General features: G+C 49.2%; 1 protein-coding gene across 1 annotated transcript in view; it reads right to left on the minus strand.

Annotated features, from left to right (window-relative positions):
• Positions 1-7179, minus strand: part of Tie1 (tyrosine kinase with immunoglobulin like and EGF like domains 1) — a 21592-nt gene extending 14413 nt beyond the window's left edge. The window contains exons 1-7 of the mRNA XM_005370068.3: positions 7064-7179; positions 3129-3446; positions 2937-3047; positions 1488-1643; positions 1217-1348; positions 941-1081; positions 620-748 (exon numbers count right to left, since the gene is read on the minus strand). Of these exons, the coding sequence (XP_005370125.1) occupies positions 620-748; positions 941-1081; positions 1217-1348; positions 1488-1643; positions 2937-3047; positions 3129-3446; positions 7064-7121 (1045 nt within the window). The 5' untranslated portion in view covers positions 7122-7179. The remainder of the gene's footprint in view (positions 1-619; positions 749-940; positions 1082-1216; positions 1349-1487; positions 1644-2936; positions 3048-3128; positions 3447-7063) is intronic.
• Between the last annotated feature and the right edge of the window lie 9320 nt (positions 7180-16499).

Raw genomic sequence — 16499 nt, forward strand, 5'->3', positions numbered from 1 at the left:
ATAGCCTAGGCAGGCCTGAAACTCACTTTGTAGCATAGGCTGGTCTTGAACTCCAGGCAATTCTCTTGTCTCAGCCTCCTGAGTGCTAAGATTATAGGCACGAGCCATTAGACCTGCCAACTCCTTCATTTCTGGTCCTTGACTTCTGGACTCCACCCACAATGAGCGGTTCTTCCTCAAATACAAGTTTGACACACCTTCAACAATTGCTATTCAGATCCTCACATTAAGTAGCAACCGTTGGCTTCTATTCAAAGGCCCCATCACTTGACCTGAACACTCCTCCTAGCCCCCAGCTTTGTTGGCCCAGTCCGCAGCAGGGTCTCAACTCCCTGGACTTTTCTCCACATTCTTCCCCAAACATCCCCTGTGTCTTTCACATTCAATTGCAAATCTTGACTCCTCCCCCAAAGACTCTTACATGGACCAGGGTCTCTTCTAGATCCTGTGCCCACCCCCCCCATGCTGCCAGCCTTCACAATGTGAGTGCCTGAGTGGTGAACTACCTACCTACCACACCCGAACTCCCTGAGGGGAGGACTTGGGCATCACCAACGAAAGAGCAGAGAGATGCATTTGATGAAGGATCACCTGTCTTGAGGAGTTCAGAGGCACATACCTGACTTCTCACAATGTACTCCATGCCATCCAGAGGGGCAGACACAGCCGCTGAACCGGTCACAAGTGCCACCATTTTGACACTGGCACTGGAGGCGGCAATCAGCCCCAAAATGACCAGGGGCACAAGCTAGGAATAGAGGAGATATAGTTAAAATGGGTAGGCCAGGGCCAGCAGGGTACAGATGGGGCACAAGCTATCCAGTAGGCTGGTGTGGTGGTGGTGGGACCCTGGTCGGGCATTAGAGGGCTTATGTTTAGGTCAGGGTCATAGTGAAGGGTCTGGCACAATTAAGCCCATAGGAGGCAGCTTACTCCATACCTTCCTGGCACTGGTTTCCCCTCCAGCCGGATCCACAAGAACAGCCATAGGGATCTGGGAGGCAGAAGGTGAGACCCCGGCAGCCTGCTGTGCCTGGGCACTGTTCCTGGCAGCTCTGCCCAAAACGACCCTCTCTACAGGCTGAAAATAAGGTGGTATCTGTATACAGAGTGTACAGACCCCGTAGGGCCTCACACCCGAGCTTCATCCCCATGGTTTCAGAATCATTCCCCGTCAGGCAACCTCTTCTGCCTAGCTCCTAGCTCTCCTACTTACCCTGCTCACAGCGGGTACCAGTAAATCCCGGGGGGCACACACATTCGCCATCATGGTCATGACAGACACCTCCGTGCAGGCAGCCTGGGCAATCCTTAGCACACCCTGGCCCCCAGCGTCCAGCCCCACAGCCTGGAGGAAAATGTTTTCAGTAGGTGACCTTCACCTATCTGTCCACAGCTGCTGAGGACTAAGGGTAGCTCTGCGGCCCTCGTGGATCCTGAGACTCACAGCCCCCCATACCACCCGGCCTCTGTCTTCTGCTCCTCACCCCGCACGATGAGCCGAAAGAAGGCACTGCCCAGGGGGCTGGCTTCTAGGTAGGTGGCACTGTAGATGCCACTGGATGGTGGCTGCACATTTTGGAGCTGCAGTTGAAACCGCCCATCATGGGCCTCGTGCCAATCTAGGGTATGAAAGTAGGATCCTGGCGGGGGGGGGGGGGACACAATCAGGTCAGGGCCCTCAGCATCACATGAGGGGCTGGTGTTACCTCTCTCTGCCCTGGTCACACCAATGCGGCTTTACACATTGATCAGACTTGGGGAAAGGCGCATACCAGACATGGTATCCAAGCCAGGAAGCAGGAGCGCATCCTCTTCGGGCTTTCTGAGTCCTTCCTCTCCCACCTCTTTATTTTACAATTTGTCCATTTTCTCATGCCTTTTCTAGGTTCTCTCTACTTCCGTGCTAGCCCTATGTGCCCACTTACCCTCCCCCTGGATAGCCAGTGAGATGCGTTTATAATAGACCCTTCCATCCCCTACTCCTCTTGTAGGCTCTCAGAGCTGTCCATCACACCAGGCTGGACCCCCACCCTTTGCAGTTCCTTCCACCAGTTTGTTCAGGCTTCCAGCTCCATACCTCATCACACCCTGCCTGACTCCTGACCTTTTCGAATTTCTAAATGCTTGTTTGCCTTCTAGAATCATCTGGTATTTCAGACCTCCTTGCTTTTGCTCTTGTCAGCCCTGCCTCCAAGAATGTCTCTCTTGCCTTTTAGGGCTCTCTCCCAGCCTCTTCATCTGGGACCCATACTGTTAGACAAGGGTTCAAGTCCTGCCTGGCTCTCTTTTGCTGCTTAGAACTCTAATCAGATTGCAAAGACTTGGGTCTCCTGCCCACTTCTACATTCCCTATTGGTGCCAAGCCTTCCCTCCAAGAAAAGGATCTTCTCCCTGAGGAGCCAAGTACCCAAGGGTCAGTCAGCAGATCAGGGGGCTGAGGCAGGCATTTTGGGAGCTACTCGGGGAGCGGGGGGGGGGGAGTCCTTCCGTGGAGTGGATAGTGACAGCATAGTGGGCAGGAACAGAGCTGAAACCCACATATCTATGTGGACTCCAGCACGTGCCTGCCTTGGGCATCAAGGATCTGAACTTGGCACTTCTTTGAGAGGGGTTAGACTTCCCTTGGCCTGTGCTGGGCACTTGTTATCAGCTGTCTTCTTTCCCATGGGGACCCCTGCTCTTCTTAGGCGGGTCGTGTGACAGTACCTGCTAACTCCCAGGGGAGAGTCAAAGATGAGGTCTTAACATAGGGTTTAAGAGGTAGCTGGCCACAGGCTCCTGGCCCTCTTAGGAGGTGTGTGAATGGGAGACTCTGGAGGCTGGCCTGGAGGACGACAGGTCTATCACAGTGATGAGCTGGGTATATAGAGGGCAATGGAGGTCCTGGGGCGTCACAATCGTGGCTCTACCTGTACAACCAAATGCCCCCTCACCATTGTTTTTCCATATCACATCCGTCTGCTTTGCCTTGTGCACACGTGCAGAAAGCACAGCTGTGTCACCTTTGTTCACTGTGTGTGTGACCTTGTCTGGAAACAGGTGGGCTGTGGATGAAAGGTAAGATCAGCGATCCAGGACAGCGGCCCCTCCCTCTGCCACTCCACCTCCTGGCAAGCCAGACTCACCCCCCGGGCTGTTGTGCACATAGAGGACTCGAGTACGCCGCGTGCTAGCGCCACCCACGCAGGAGAAGACGCCTACCAAGTCCGAGGGCTTGGAGAAGCCACGCAGCGTGACCTTGTGTGAGCCATTGCGTGCCAAGTGCAGGGGCTGCCCAGGTGGGAAGGTGCGCACGATGCGGTCATCCTTCTCCAGCAGCAGGGGTGGGCCCCAGGCGTCTGAGCTCCTCCCTGCCCCAGCCTCACCAGACACGCAAGTCAGGAAGAAATGCTGGGGGTCCGTGATGCGCAGGTTGGCCAGCAGCGTCAAGTCCACAGCTGCACCTGGGACGGGACAGCAGCGACTCGATGGTAGACTCTGCCAACTCAACAGCCCCGGAAACCCGCAGCTCCACCCGTAACCCCGGTGCTAACGTTTCACTGTGCCCTCTGAAAACCTCACTTCATTAAGGATTTCCACCCCGTTCCCTTCCCTTCCACACATGCTCGCCCTTTGCCCTCACGGCTCTTCATCCTAAAACATAAACAAAGGTGCACATCCTTCTCGGACTCCAGACAGATGGGGCCCTCGACAGCAGAGCTTCTGTCTCCTTTCCTTTGTCTCCGTCAAGTCCCTGCCCATGCTCCTTTCTGAACCGTCTCCACCACGGCTATCCCTAAGCCACTTGTCCCTGACCTACCACGCAGGTGCAGGTTAGAAGACTCACTCAAACTGGAGAGTCATGCAGACACCCTCCTCGTCGCTTAAACAATTGACTGGGATCGAAGGTATAGGCTAGGGGTAGAAATGAAGGTGCTAGCCCCACCTGGCCCAGAGGGACACAGACGCAGGTGGGACTGGGTCCCACCTTGGAAAGCTAGACATAGATATCCCTCCCAGTTACAGGTGTTGGGGCAGCGGGAGGAACACCTAACCCGTGTGGGGGAGGGGAGGGAGGACGACAGGAGGGGATGTGGAGCCGGGCTTCATCAGAGACAAAACTCTGAAGGGCTTTTGAAACTAAGGCAGGGTAGGTGGTGAGGAGGAACGGGAGGAGAAAGGTCAGGGGTGGGGAGAGGTCCATCCTGTGTGCAAACAGCCTGAGTAAAGCACGAAATGAGAAAGGAGTCGTGTGGGGAGTTGGCTTCCCAGGGCCAGTGGAACTGGATCGCAGAATTTGCATCCCAGAGTGAGCAAGACCAAGGAGCTGAGCCTAACTAATTAGCCTGTCTCAGATCCGGGACCCCAGCCCTCTCAAGGCCCCTCATTCCCTGCCCCTTTCCTGCCTGTTAACTGTCAAGTCATCAATCGATTTAAATGCCACTCAGCATATCTTTGGCGGTCTATTGTTAGCAAAAGAAGTTGGCATTTACTGGTGGCCTCGCAGGTACCAAATGCCCTTTCTCCGTGGCATCCTCACGGCCTCCAGTGAAGTTGGTTTCCTTGCTGTAATAATTATTCTCAGGCTTCCTTGAGCATGTTCGTCTACACCCATGGCTTTAAACTGTCACCTCTGAGTCAGGCGCTCTGGTGTGGCCTTTCAGCTCCAAATGCATTTCCAGCCGTGTTTCCTAAGACCTCATCTTTCCCAAGTTCCCTGACTCAGAGGCAACGCCCATTACCTGAGACACTGACTTCAGAGTCATCTCATTCCCAGGGTCATAATAATTAATGTTTATTGGATGTCAATTATGCATCGGGCTCTTTAGTGATATACTCTTCCTTTCCAGTCTGGCTGTTCTGGGAGGTGGGTGTTATTATTCTCATTTTATGACCAGGAAACAGAAGCTTAAGACTTGCCCAAGGTCATATAGTTAGAAACTAGCAGAGTCAGGTTATCCAAGTCTCAACTCCTCATTGCTTAACCCCCAATCTGGCACATACTCTTTTTTTTTAATTTACTTATTTATTATGTATACAATATTCTGTCTGTATGTCTGCAGGCCAGAAGTGGGCACCAGATCTCATTACAGATGGTTGTGAGCCACCATGTGGTTGCTGGGAATTGAACTCAGGACCTTTGGAAGAGCAGGCAATGCTTTTTTAACCACTGAGCCATCTCTCCAGCTTATACATACTCTTATAGCTTTTCTCCTAAACCTTGTTGGCCATCCCTGTCTTCCGCACCACCGTCATTCAGCCCTTGTCTTTACTGACTCAGACCATTTCAGAAGCCACAATTTCCTTTCCAGCTCCTTCTCCAAAGTGATGCCACCAAGACTCAAAAACACCCTGTGACTCATTTGCCTACAATGCCCCATGATTCCCAGGTACCTTCAGGGTAATGCATACAATCTGAGCATCTGTGTGGCACACACACTAGCCCCCCAGTTGCTTTCCCTCCAGAGCCCTCTTTCCCATGGACTTCCATGCCTCCCAAGTTTGCACTTACTCTTCAGGCAGCTACCCCTCTTAAAGAAATCCTTCCTGTTTTCTTGGCCTACTACAGGAGGCAGAGCAAGCAGGCTCTCTCTTGTCAATGCTCCTCAAGTTCTCTATGTCTGTCTCTGTTAGGCCCTTGCCCCTGGTCTGTGCTCTCCACTAGACTGAATCACTCAAAGGCAGCTTCTGGCTTCTAGTCCTCTAATCAGCAGACCGAAAGGGTCTGTCACCCATTTTCAGAAACCTCCTCCGAGCCTTCTGCACACAGCTCCATTTAAACAGCAAACATATCCACCGGGAGGCCAGCATCATTTAATTTCCAGGTTTAGGAGTCTCCAGAGACTCTGCTAGTAGAATGCCACATTTGATTTATTACTATTACTATTATTATTATTATTATTATTATCATCATCATCATCATCATAATTACTATTATTGTCATTATTTATTTTGAGACAGGGCCTCACTCTGTGGACCAGGCTGTCCTCAGATCCACAGAGACCCACCTGCCTCCGCCTCCTGAGTGTTGTGACTGAAGCCACCATGCCCAGCTGTCAATGAATTATGGATTAAGGGTTACTTCCAAGGTCCCAAACAATGGCGGTCTTCTGCCCTCCCCCATGCACAGGCAGTGGTTTCTAGCACCTGCCTGAGTTTTCCCCACCCTGATCTCAGTTTTTTGATGGATCAAAATCATGATGATGATGATGATAGTGATGATGATGAGGATGACAGAGTGTCTATTTTTCCCTCCTATTTTTATTTTTTTAAATATTTATTTAGTTATTTATTATGTATACAACATTCTGCCTCGATGTATGCCCGCACGCCAGAGCAGGGCGCCAGATCTCAGTACAGATGGTTGTGAGCCACCATGTGGTTGCTGGGAATTGAACTCAGGACCTCTGGAAGAGCAGCCAGTACTCTTAACCTCTGAGCCATCTCTCCAGCCCCTCCCTCCTATTTTTAAACTGTGTTAAAATACATATACCCAGCCTGGCGATGGTGGCGCACGCCTTTAATCCCAGCACTTGGGAGGCAGAGACAAGAGGATCTCTGGGAGTTCGAGGCCAGCCTGGTCTACAAGAGCCAATTCCGGGACAGGCACCAAAGCTACAGAGAAACCCTGTCTCAAAAAACCAAAACACATACACACACACATACACACACACCCTAGAATTTACCCTCAGAACAATTTGTAAACATTGAATTCAGTGTTAATAAATACACCCATATTATTGTGTAAACATCACTACCCATTTCCACAGCTCCTTTTGTTTTTTTTTTTTTTGACAGGGTCTCACTATGTGACTAACAGGGACTTCACTATGTAATCCAGCCTGGCCTCTCAAGGCCTGGGATTAAAGAAGTACACCACCACACCCAACTCCATAACTTCTTTCATCTCGTCAAACTGAAATGCTACAACCATTAAACAACAACTCTGCTTCCCCTCCGCCAACCCATGGCAGTCATCCTATTGTGAGGTTCATCGCTATGCTATGTTAGGGTTTTTTGGGGAGGGCTGGGATTAAGAGCTGAAAATCAGGGGTTGGGGAGGCACCCAGGGCAGACTTACCAACATGAGAGGCCAAGAAGAGAACGGGAAATAGGAAAGAGGACCCCCGCCAGACCATACTCCGGAGGCTGATCCAGGCCAGCCAAGGCCAGCTGGGCCTGGGGTCAGTTGCTGTCGGTCTGAGTGCCGACTGAGTGCACACTGTTAGGCTTAGTGTGCTTTGGTGCTGGGGAGGAAGAGGAAATGATGGCTGGGGTGGGAGGGGTGGCAGGGTGGCAGGGGTGAGGGGTGAAAGCCTCATTCTGCTTCCCACCCTATCGTCCTCCCAAGCCCAGCCCCCACAGCCTGGAGATGGGTGTGTCTTGGAAGTTCCTGGAAGGGGGCCACTTGAGGTGTGTGTGTGTGTGTGTGTGTGTGTGTGTGTGTGTGTGTTATGACAAGGACAGATCTGGGGATGATTGAACTGGTTTCTCCCATCCCCTCTGTCCCTTCCATCTGTTTTGCTGGAGCACCGGAGACAGGAAAGGGAGGAAGCCAGTAGTTTCCGCCTATTGAGGAGGTTTGGAGGCAGGACATTGTTCTGGGGCCTCCCCTCCTCCCAGCACACACACACACACACACACACACACACACACACACACACACACACACACACACAATGAGGCTCATGTGACTCTTCACGCATGTGCTCCAGGACACAGACAGTTACCCTGATCCTAGAGAGCAGGTCACAGGGTCACAGAAGGGATTAGAAGCATGAAGACCCTTCTGGTCTATTTTATGGCCTTTCTCATTTTATATGTGGGGAAATGGAGGCCTGTGGAGTTTAGGGAGCCCAGAGGCTGTGACAAGGCTGGGCCTTAAACTCCTGGTCTGGTCATTGATTTCTCAGTGCTGGCTGCTCCAGGAGAGACACATTGAAGCTTATGGGGGACCACACAGGCAATGTCTGTGGTGTGTCTATTCCTCATCCACAGTTGCCTGTAGGCTTCAGCTCAATGTCTGCCTGTTGTTATTTGCTTTGTTTTGTTTGTTTTTTGGTTCTTCGAAACAGGGTTTCTCTGTAGCTTTGGAGCCTGTCCTGGAACTAGCTCTTGTAGACCAAGCTGGCCTTGAACTCACAGCGATCAGCCTGCCTCTGCCTCCCGAGTGCTGGGATTAAAGGTGCGCACCACTCCCACATGGCAAATTCAGTATTTTTAATTTATTTGCATTTTATGTACATTGGTGTTTTGCCTGCATCTATCAGTGTGAGGGTATGGGATCCCTGGAACAAGAGTTACAGACAGTTGTGAGTTGCCATTGGGTGCTGGGAATTGAACCTGGAGCCTCTGGAAGAGCAGTCAATGCTCTTAACCACTGAGCCATCTCTCCAGCTCCCTGCTGCTGTTATTTATTCATTGTACAGTTAACCATGCCTGTTCCTGGATGCCGAGGGAGAAGAACTCTACCCAGGAATACGTAGTTCCAAAATGAAGACATAGTCTTCTTATATAGTTCAGGTTAGCATGGAACTCACTATACAGTCCAGAGTGGCATGAACTCTTTATGTAGCCCAGGTTGGCCTCAGACTCAGGATCTCCCTACCTCTTCTCCCTGAGTGCTGACATTACAGGTATGTGTGCATACCATAGTGCATCTACTCCAGTCAGGGGACAGTTTGTGGGAGTCACCTCTCTCCTTCTATCATTTGCTCCCAGAGACTGAATTTAGGTCATCAGGCTTGGTGCCAGGTGCCCTTTTCTGCCGAGACATCCCATAAGCTCGTATCTCCTCTTCGAGGCTGACCACACCTGGGAGAAATCCCCTTGGTCTGACTTCCAGAACCCCACTGCTGCTTTTCTTAGACCTGACTCAGCATTTTAATGCCCACGTCCCCACCGCCAGTCTTCAGATAGAATATACCCCCAAGGAACACCCACAAGGAGGTGCTCCCGTGGATCAGGAGAAGCTATGGGGTAGCCTGGGCTCTGGGTCCTCCTCACCTCTAACAATGAATGAATGGGGTTGAGAGCTCATACCAGCTCAGGTGACTTGGAGGTTTTAAACATACTACATATCCCCCCGCCCCCTGCTGGGGCTGGGACTTTGTTCCCACGTCAGTTCTGTTGAAGGCTATCTTCTTTTCTTTCTTTTTTTCTTTCTTTCTTTCTTTCTTTCTTTCTTTCTTTCTTTCTTTCTTTCTTTCTTTCTTCCTTTCTTTCTTTCTTCCTTTCTTTTTTTCTTCCTTCCTTCCTTCCTTCCTTTCTTTCTTTCTTTTTTTCTTTCTTTCTTATAGATTTCTGCCTCCTCCCCGCCACTGCCTCCCATTTCCCTCCCCCTCCCCTAATCAACTCCCCAGCTATCTTCTTTTCTGATCCAGCAGGCACAGAACCACTTTTCTGGGGAAGCTGGATCCCTGGGAGGGTTTGTTTCTCTGCTTACCCCACTTTTGAAGGTGTAGGGAAGAGCCCGACATTGGCTTGACTCCTGGAATAGCATGAGGAAGAATGGAGGAAGGCATCCATAGCCTTTGCTAGACTGAGGCTGAGCAGATTTTCTGGACAGACTGTGAGAGTGGAGGAATGGTTGATGCCTTAAACTACAGCTTATCTTGGTACCTTTGAATCTGGAATGAGTTAGAAGTTGGAGTATGCACTTTGACCAGCATGATGTGGACTCAGTATGCTTTTGGGGAACCTGCCCCTACTTTTGGAAAAAGTTTTGGGGGTCCTGATGTCATTATGGAGAAGTATGAAGAACACTTTGGTGTTTTAAATTTTCATTTTTATGTGTGTGTGTGTTTTGCCTGCATGCATGTCTGCGCACCATGTGTATACAATACCTGCAGAGACCAGAAGAGGCAGTCAGATGCCCCTGGGATTGGAGTGACAGACAGTAGAGGCCATTATGTGGGTACTGGGGAAATCAAAGTCAGGTCCTCTAGAAGGGGAACCAGTGCTCTTAACCACTGAACCATCTCTCCAGCTCCGAAATCACTTCTTGGAAATGACATAAATAATTACAGGTGTCTTTTCTGAATGGGCAAGTTTAAGAAATTGTGACCTAAGCACATGCAAATCTCTTTCATCCTCCCCATTTTCAGCTGGGAAACAGAACACGGCTGCAATTGTCTGTAGATCAACAAAAGGCAAATGTTGCGGAGTTTGTATACAAACATTTGCTTTATAAAATAGTGCCCTGTAAGTGTAAACACATTTTTACATGTGTCGAAAGTGACTTAAACACCATCGGTTTACCCACGGCAAGTGCCAAATGAAATACCACCCCACAAACAAATGCTGAGTGGGTTGTGAATACATCTGCTGTTACAATAGGAGCATTGAAACGTCAAGGCATAGCTCAAATTTTCAGCCCCTGGAAAATTAGAAGCTCAAAATAATGTGAACATAAACAGACATTCTATATATTGCCAGGTTAACTCCGCCACCTGAGAAATGCAAGTTAACAAGAGAGCGAAACTAGACATTATTTCCCCAAAATAAGGCATGGATGGTCAACTCCACATCAGGCAGATAATTTACTTCTAATACAGCTGTTCTTCCCCAAATTGTGGAAATTCCAAAAGCTGTGGGCACAGAGACACTTTGGGGAAGTTTTGAGGTCATTGTGGAGACATATGGGCTTTTCTGGGTTGCAGGGACCCCGAGCAGCCAGACTTCCTGACGGAACAGTGACGTGGGGCTTTTGGCACATTCTCCTTGCAGGAACTAGGCCTTCCTTAAAGACGGATTTGTTTCCACAGTTTCAGGAAGAGATGTCCCCCGTCTTCCAGGACCCACCACTGCTTGGCAGCCTGAAATAGAAGTGGACTTTTTCCAGGGAGAGACTAATGGTGTGTCTGTACGTGGCGGTTCTAGCTGGAGAGCCAGGAAGGCGTGAGACCAGAGCAGGGGTGCTGGAAGCCAGGACTTGGAAGTTTGTCTTGGAGAGGACTGTTTTTCTCCATGACTGGGTAACAGGGAAGCAAGAAACACCCTCTTAAGGTTGACTAGTATAACACAGGTTCTCAGTTTACATTGACCAAGCCGTGGTCTTACCATGCATTCTGAACAGGGAGATTCTGCTACATATCACTTCTTTTTTTTTTATGATTAGACTGCTTTTTTTTAATTTATTTATTTATTGAGGATTTCTACATATCACTTCTTATGTGAATTCTTTTGTTATCTATTTGTGTGTGTGTTATGTATGTGTACATGTATGTGTGTGCATGCTTGCACGTGTGTGCTATATGTGCCCGTGTGTGTGTGTGTGTGTGTGTGTGTGTGTGTGTGTATGCCCGTGCATGCATACACATGCACCTGTGTGCTGGTATACACTTGAGCCAGAGGTCAGTTGGTATGAGGTGCCCTGCTATATTATATCACTCTCCCCCCTATGGAGACAGAATCTCTCACTGAACCGAGAGCTAGGCTGGTGGCCAGCAATCCCTAGTCACACTCCAGGGTCTCCTCCACTCTCACAGTGCTTGAGTTACAAGCACACGTGGAGGCACACTGAGTTTGTGTGGGTGCTGTGGGTAGATCGAAGGTACCAGAAGAGGGCCCCAGATCCCCTGGAATAGTAGTTACAGACAGACGTGAGCTGCCACGTATGTGCTGGAAATTGAATGTGAGTCCTCTGGAAATGCAGCCAGTGCTCTTAACTTCGGAACCATCTTCCCAGTCACACTGTGAGTGATTTTGATTCTGGGTTGTGACAAAACTGTCTCTAGCCCTGTGATTAATTGATTGGCTGATTGATTTATAAATAAAACAAACATAGTTATTAAGAAAAATCCAGAAGGAACTCCTGAGAGTGGGAGGGGTTTCAGTGGCATCAATACCCACTCACTTGAGCCCCAGTCCCGTTCTCATGAGCTTTGGAAACAGGGTTTCTCTGTGTAACTCTAGCTGTCCTAGAAATCACCTTGTAGACCAGACTGGCCTCGAACTCCCAGAGATCCACCTGCCTCTGCCTTCTAAGTGCTGGGGGTAAAGATGTGTGCCACCACATCCAGCCAGATTTGAATTCATAAATACCCGGCCTGGTCTATGCATTTGCTGTGTATGATTCTGCTGATCATGTATTTGAATTTGCAACAGAGTCAAATCTTTACACCAGCTTCTTGGCGCTTACTCTCAGCCCATCTTTGTAAGCTCTCAGACTGGGACAGGACCGCAGATGGCATTTTGACTGGCGTTTGTCTAGCAGGGTGATTATGGTCAGAGGGTTGTGGGGTGGACGGCTGAAGTCACAGTGACCTTGCTCCTGGAGGGTCTCTATTGTGTTGTGAACTGTCTGTGATGTAGTAGGGCGGTGGAATCAGAGATCGTGGAGACAACATCTCTGTCTTTACATAGATGCTTACGGCATAGCGTGAGGACACTGTGTGGGCAAGTCCAACGCCCTGCTGACGGGTACCAGTGTCTGTAGCAACACAGTGAGACTTTCAACCCTGGGGATGGAGTTATGTTATTCCTACAAATTGATTTCAAAATGTAGATACTGGTAGGAAGGACAGACATTCCCTGAAATGCTAAGGTTGTGGTTTTGAATGGGTAGTTTCTGTCCTGGACCCCAGACTCCTGGAAGGTCCAGATCATGGGAGATCTGTCATGTGCTTGTTTGTTTGGGACTGACTGGCTCAAGTTGTCTTCATGTTAGGCTATCCTCCACCTTCAATCTGGTCACCTCTACTCTCCTTTCTCAGCAACTGGGGACTGGGGAGAAGGAGAAACAGAAGACCACACCATGCCTGGGGAGGAGCTCACGCTGGAGGGATGAAGGGATGAGGGATGGCTGGCAAAGGCCTATTGAGTTTGTATGTCAGATGGAGGGGAGAGAGCATCGCTCAGGCTTACCTGGCCTTCATTCCGATACTGTGTAGCTGTCAAGGATGAGGCTGATAGTTCCTGGCTGGGTTTCCTTACTGCCAGGGCAAAGAGCCAGTGGAAATGCAGCAATGGCTGGCGCTCCTAATGGCACTCCCCAAGTTACCAGCTCCTGTGAATTTCATTCTCAGCTGAAAGAAATAGCACTTTAAGAAAAGATTTTATCTGGGGATGGGAGAGAAGACTGGGTGGCTGACTGCTTACTGCTCTTGCAGAGGACCTGGGTTCAGTTCCCAGCACTAATATAGCAGCTCACAACTGCTTAAAACTCCCATTCCAGGATACCCAGCGCCCTCTTCTGGCCTCTGCAGGCTCCTGCACTCACGTGGTGCACATGAACTCATGCAGCTCACACACATACACATAAAAAAGTCTTTTCAAAAAAGAAAACAAGACTTTATTTTTAAAATAGCTTTGGATAGCACAGAGAGTTTCCATCTACCTTGCATGGATTCACCTATTGGTTTCACCTGACATTAGCATGGCTCATTTCCTGGAACTTACGAACCACTGTTGACCAGTGTGATTAAACTGCACCCTGTAGGTGCTAGGGTGGGTGCTGGAGTCGGTGCAGAGGTGGGGGTGGGAGTGAGTGCTGGGGTTAAAGACCATCACTTATTCAGATTTCATCCGTCTTCCCCGTGTCTCCTTTCCACAGAATCCCCCCCCCCTCACACACACAGTACATTTAGCTGTTGTGCTCCTTTGGGCTCCTTTTAGCTACAAGTTCCTCAGGATTTCCTTGCTCAGGTGACCTTGGTGATTTTAAGGAGCACTGCTCTAATATTTTATAGGATATCTCTCTACTGGAATTTTCCTGATTGTTTTGGTCATGTTTAGACCGGATCTTTGAGTTTCTGGGGGTGAAGTGGTCATGTCGTATCAAAGGGGCATAGTATCAACACAGGGCTCGTCATTGCCTTTGATCTCTTGGTTGAGGATTTGTCTGTTTTTTTCCACTGTAAAATAGCATTTCTTCTTTTCTACCACCCTGTTCTTGCTCAAGGAGTGGGGATTTGTGCGTTTCTTCCTGGAGGGTGAAGCATTTACATACATTATTTGGAATTCTTTTTTTTAATTTTTATTTTATTTATTGGCATGTGTGTACACATGCACACACATATATGAGAGAACATACCATGGCCCATGTGTGTAGGTTAGATGATAACTTTTCTTTTTTTTTTTTTTATTTTCGAGACAGGGTTTCTCCGTAGCTTTTGGTTCCTGGAACTAGCTCTTGTAGACCAGGCTGGCCTCGAACTCCCAGAGATCCGCCTGCCTCTGCCTCCCAAGTGCTGAGATTAAAGGTGTGCGCCACCACCGCCAGGCTCAGATGATAACTTTTCAGAGTCAGTTTTGTCCTCTGGGTTCTGGGGATGAAACCCAGGTCATCAGACTTAGCAGCAAGCACCTTGGCCTGCTAAATCATCTCATCAGCTTTGGAATATCTTTTACCTACTTCAGTATTTAATCTATCATTTATTTACTGCACTATGAACCCACAGGTATTTATATCATATTTTGGACTCCTGTCTATCACTATGTGATGTAGTTTATCACTCGGATTGTCCTAGCTTTAGCCTTTGGGTGTTTTTTTCATGGGGCTCCTATATCCCTCTTGACACTCTCACACAAATGTAGAGTTTGCTCATTCTTTAGTAGTACCCCTTACATACCCCAACACCCACTCCAGCACCCACCCCACACCTCCATAAGCACCCACCCCCTCTCCACCCCAGCACCCACCCCAGCACCTACTCCTTACACACTCCAGCACCCACCCCAGCGCCCACCCCACACCTCCACGAGCACCCACCCCCACTCCACCCCAGCACCTACCCCTTACACACCCCAGCACCCACCCTAGCACAGCTGATGACCCAGCAAAATTGTGGGCCTGCAGCCCTCTACACAACTTGCAGATAGCTAGGTTGATGGGAGCTCCTCACTGTAGCAGCTCCTACTCCTAACCTCCTAAATTCCATGAGAATTTCTTCTCCAGCCAGGAAAGTATCTATCTGGAGGAGATGACTACCCAGTGATGGATGGAGATAGAGACAGAGACCCACATTGGAGCACTGGACTGAGCTCCCAAGGTCCAGTTGAAGAACAGAAAGAGGGAGAAGATGAGCAAGGAAGTTAGGACCGTGAGGGGTTCGTCCACCTACTGAGACGGTGTGACTGGTTTAAGGGGAGCTCACCAAATCCAGCTGGACTGGGACTGAATGAGCATGTGATCAAACCGGACTCTCTGAATGTGGCTGGCAATGGGGGCTGACTGAAAAGCCAATGATAATGGCACTGGGATTTGTCTCTACTGCATGTACTGGCTTTTTGGGATCCTAGTCTGTTTGGATGCTCACTTTCCTAAGCCTGGATGGAGGTGGGAGAGCCTTAGACTTCCCACAGGGCAGGGTACCCTACCCTCTCTTAGGACTGGAGGGGGAGGGGAGAAGGTGAGTGTGGGAGTGGGAGGGAAATGGGAGGAGGTGGAAATTTTGAATGGTATTATTTATAAAGCAAAAATAAAATAAAATGTTTGAATAAAAAGAGCAGGTCTTCTTTTGGAGGAGACTAGAATTTGGTTCCAAGCATCCTTCCTGGGGGGTTACGAATTGGTACCTCCAGTTCCAGGGGGTACGGTGCCCTTCTCTGGCCTTCATGGGCACCTATAGTCACATAAGCACACACTCACATACACAGCACACATATACACATAATCTTTTAAAATATTTAAAAAAGATGAGGAAGAAGGAGAGGAAGAAGAAAAAGGAGGAGGAGAAGGAGGAGGAGGAAGAGGAGGAGGAGAAGAAGAAGGAGAAGAAGGAGAAGGAGAAGAAGAAGAAGAAGAAGAAGAAGAAGAAGAAGAAGAAGAAGAAGAAGAAGAAGAAAGAAGAAGAAGAAGAAGAAGAAGAAGAAGAAGAAGAAGAAGAAGAAAGAAGAAGAAGAAGAAGAAGAAGAAGAAGAAGAAGAAGAAGAAGAAGAAGAAGAAGAAGAAAAAGAAGAAGAAGAAGAAGAAGAAGAAGAAGAAGAAGATGATGATTAGCCAGAAGACCCCAAGAGAGAGTGGTGCACTCCGTCACTATCAGAAAGTAAGATGTAGCAGATCTTACTGACCTGGCAAATGTTCCTTTTGCAACATAAGGGTGACCTTTGTCCCACTGACATGTGGAGTCTTGTCTCTCCCTGGGTTTGGATGAGGTCATGACTCACTATCATCAGAAGAATGTAAACAGCCACTAGGAGCCGGCTCCTCTGGCAAAGCACTCGCTACAGAGGCATGGACACCTGCATTAGGAGCTCCAGCACCTGTGGAAAGCCCTGGAAGATGTGTCTGTGATTCCAGCACAGAGGAGGTGGAAACAGATGGCCTGGAGCCCACTGGCTAGACAGCCCAGCCCAATCAGAAGGCACCAGGTTCAGTGAGAGACCCTGCTCAAAAAATAAGATGAAGGGCCTGGAGAGACAGCTCAGCATTTAAGAGTTCTAACTGTTCTTACAGAGAACTTGGGGTTGAGGTTCCCAGCACCTACATGGTGGCTCATAATCACCTGTTAACTGTAGCTACAGAGGCTTCTCCTGGCTTCCAAGGGCACCAGGCACAAATGTGGTGCATAGGT

The sequence above is a fragment of the Microtus ochrogaster genome, unplaced genomic scaffold (assembly GCF_000317375.1).
Source record: "Microtus ochrogaster isolate Prairie Vole_2 unplaced genomic scaffold, MicOch1.0 UNK69, whole genome shotgun sequence".
Lineage (NCBI taxonomy): Eukaryota > Metazoa > Chordata > Mammalia > Rodentia > Cricetidae > Microtus > Microtus ochrogaster.